General features: G+C 34.6%; 1 protein-coding gene across 5 annotated transcripts in view; it reads right to left on the bottom strand.

Annotated features, from left to right (window-relative positions):
* Window positions 1-423: 423 nt before the first annotated feature.
* The window catches only part of PNPLA4 (patatin like phospholipase domain containing 4), a 19164-nt gene continuing 17396 nt past the window's right edge, over window positions 424-2191 (bottom strand). For all 5 annotated transcript variants that reach the window (XM_057389852.1, XM_057389841.1, XM_057389863.1 and 2 more), the window contains one exon: window positions 424-1740. In XM_057389852.1, coding sequence (XP_057245835.1) covers window positions 1609-1740 — 132 coding nt within the window. In that variant the 3' untranslated portion in view covers window positions 424-1608. The remainder of the gene's footprint in view (window positions 1741-2191) is intronic.

Raw genomic sequence — 2191 nt, 5'->3', positions numbered from 1 at the left:
TCCCCGAAGATTACAACTACTGTAAATAGAAAACAAAGTCCAAGAGACTCTAATCGTGTTAGATTTCTCGGTTTCTCTGATGTTTCAAGATTTCACCAGAATTCCAGGACAGTTATTACCACTGAATTAGAAACTTTTACCATAACATTTTACCATGATCAGGAGAGAATTGTTTCAATAGCATTAGCKACTACTGCTATTTATGCTGGAAGTATCCTCTGTATAAAGGAGAATGCAAGTGAGTGAGGCAGAGATTACAAAAKGTAACTTATTTCAGTTTTACATGCAAAAATGCTATCCTAAGATGTGTAAGTCATGCATGCTATCCTGTACATMACTATTACTGTATACAGAGCCTCATGAATTTAGAAACAGTTGCTGTTATAAAATAAAAGGTGCTTTATATAGGGTTTTTTTTTTTAATTTTATTTCTTTCATTATCAGAAACAGCAGTAAAAGAATTCATTCCCTGAACATGATTCCTAATGTGATGCAATCTACCTATTAATATAAATATGCTGAAGACAGCTATAGTTTTTTTTTTCCTTAACCACAGGTTTTTCAGTTGTTTTTAGGAATTCTAAAATTTCATACATGCTTGATTCAACCCGTAATTTAAGGGTTTTTTTTTTTTTACTTATAAATAAATCAACTTAAACCCCACACTTACAAACCAAACACTCTTAGCTTTTAAATAAACAGTTGTGGATTTTAGCATTTAGGCATTGAGACTGGAAATCCCGAACTTAAGGAAATCAATACAAGGTGAATGTTAAAAYAACAAAATATATAAATTTGAGTTCATAACTCGCTGACTCTCATCATGTACTCCCCAGTAGACTGGTAGTAGATAATCAGACCTGTTATAGCATTCCAAGAAACTTGTAAATTAACTCTTGACAAAAGTTTCAAGAAWATATATTTATTCAATTTTGGCAGTGGGAGAAAACATAATAAATGTAACAACTTTTTACATCCTTCTTTACAAGTTATTTTTATATCACATTTCAGCTAAAAAATTTCAGGTAGTATTTAAAATTTTTTWAAAATTCACTGAAAAAAGAACTTTTAATGTGAAAAAATACATAACAGTGCAAATGTTTTAATTTTTGTGGCTAGTTCTTAATTTTCAAGTGCTTTAGAACAGTGCAAGTTATATTTTAGATCACTAACACTGTGAACATCCAATTAATACACAGAATTAATACACAGAATTATGTCAAGTGAATAATACAGACTGTAATTTTGCACGATATAACATCAATTCTCCTCTCAAATAACACTGAAAAAGATTTTTCCAAATTTCTGTAATGATGACAACAGAAGCTTTTTACAAATCCCACACTCACGTCCCCAGCTGAAGAAAAATGAATTTAAGCGAAACCTCCTCAAAACAAGACATCCAACAGGCACATACAGCTCCTGTTCTSACATGTTTATAYAGGTCTCTGGAGTGCAACTGATACYTTCTCAGCAGAAGCAGATGCAAGTCCATTGGGATTTTTATTTTCATGAACAGGAACTGGGGCAGCAATCCCTGAGATGCTGTAGGTTGCCTGTAGCTGTGTTTTGACAGCCATCATGTTTTGCTAATTTTCTGTGAGCTGTCTACTCAAACCAGTTTTCTTTCAATAAAAAGCGTACAGCATCATCAAAGCCATTTTGGTACAATGATTCCATTTTCTCCTGGTCTGGTGGGAACAAAGCTTGATTAAGTCTTATTAGGTTGGCCAGAGACAGCTGCAACAGAGAAAGAAGCTGTAAATTAGTTTATGAAAGCAACTCATCTAGATGTGACTGTTCTGTCATCTGATTCATGGAGCATATGTAAAATGAAAAGACCAGCAGAGCTGTGTCTACACCAGGAATTAACCACATCCAGGGTCACTGCTGAGCGCCAGGACAAACTGGCACAAACAGTCCACACACACAGAATTAAACTCACAGCATCCAAGGCAGACTGTCTGCCTGTAACACTGCCCAAAGTTTCTGAAACACTTCAACTTTGGAAACACTCCCAAAACTGTCTGGCAGAGTGGTAGCTGGCACATGTTAAACTTGTGCAAGGAAATATTTTGACAACTTACTAGTGCAAACAACCACATTCTTGGGAACATTCCCAGGCAATGTTTAACATATGAGTATAAATGTAGCTTGTACTACCAACAAATTAAGAACTACTCAGCATCTT

The sequence above is a fragment of the Malurus melanocephalus genome, unplaced genomic scaffold, assembly GCF_030028575.1.
Source record: "Malurus melanocephalus ecotype Western Australia unplaced genomic scaffold, MMel_1.1 scaffold_1, whole genome shotgun sequence".
In the NCBI taxonomy this organism is placed as follows: domain Eukaryota; kingdom Metazoa; phylum Chordata; class Aves; order Passeriformes; family Maluridae; genus Malurus; species Malurus melanocephalus.
Note: the sequence above shows the minus strand (reverse complement) of the source record. Positions and strands in the feature narration are given on the sequence as shown.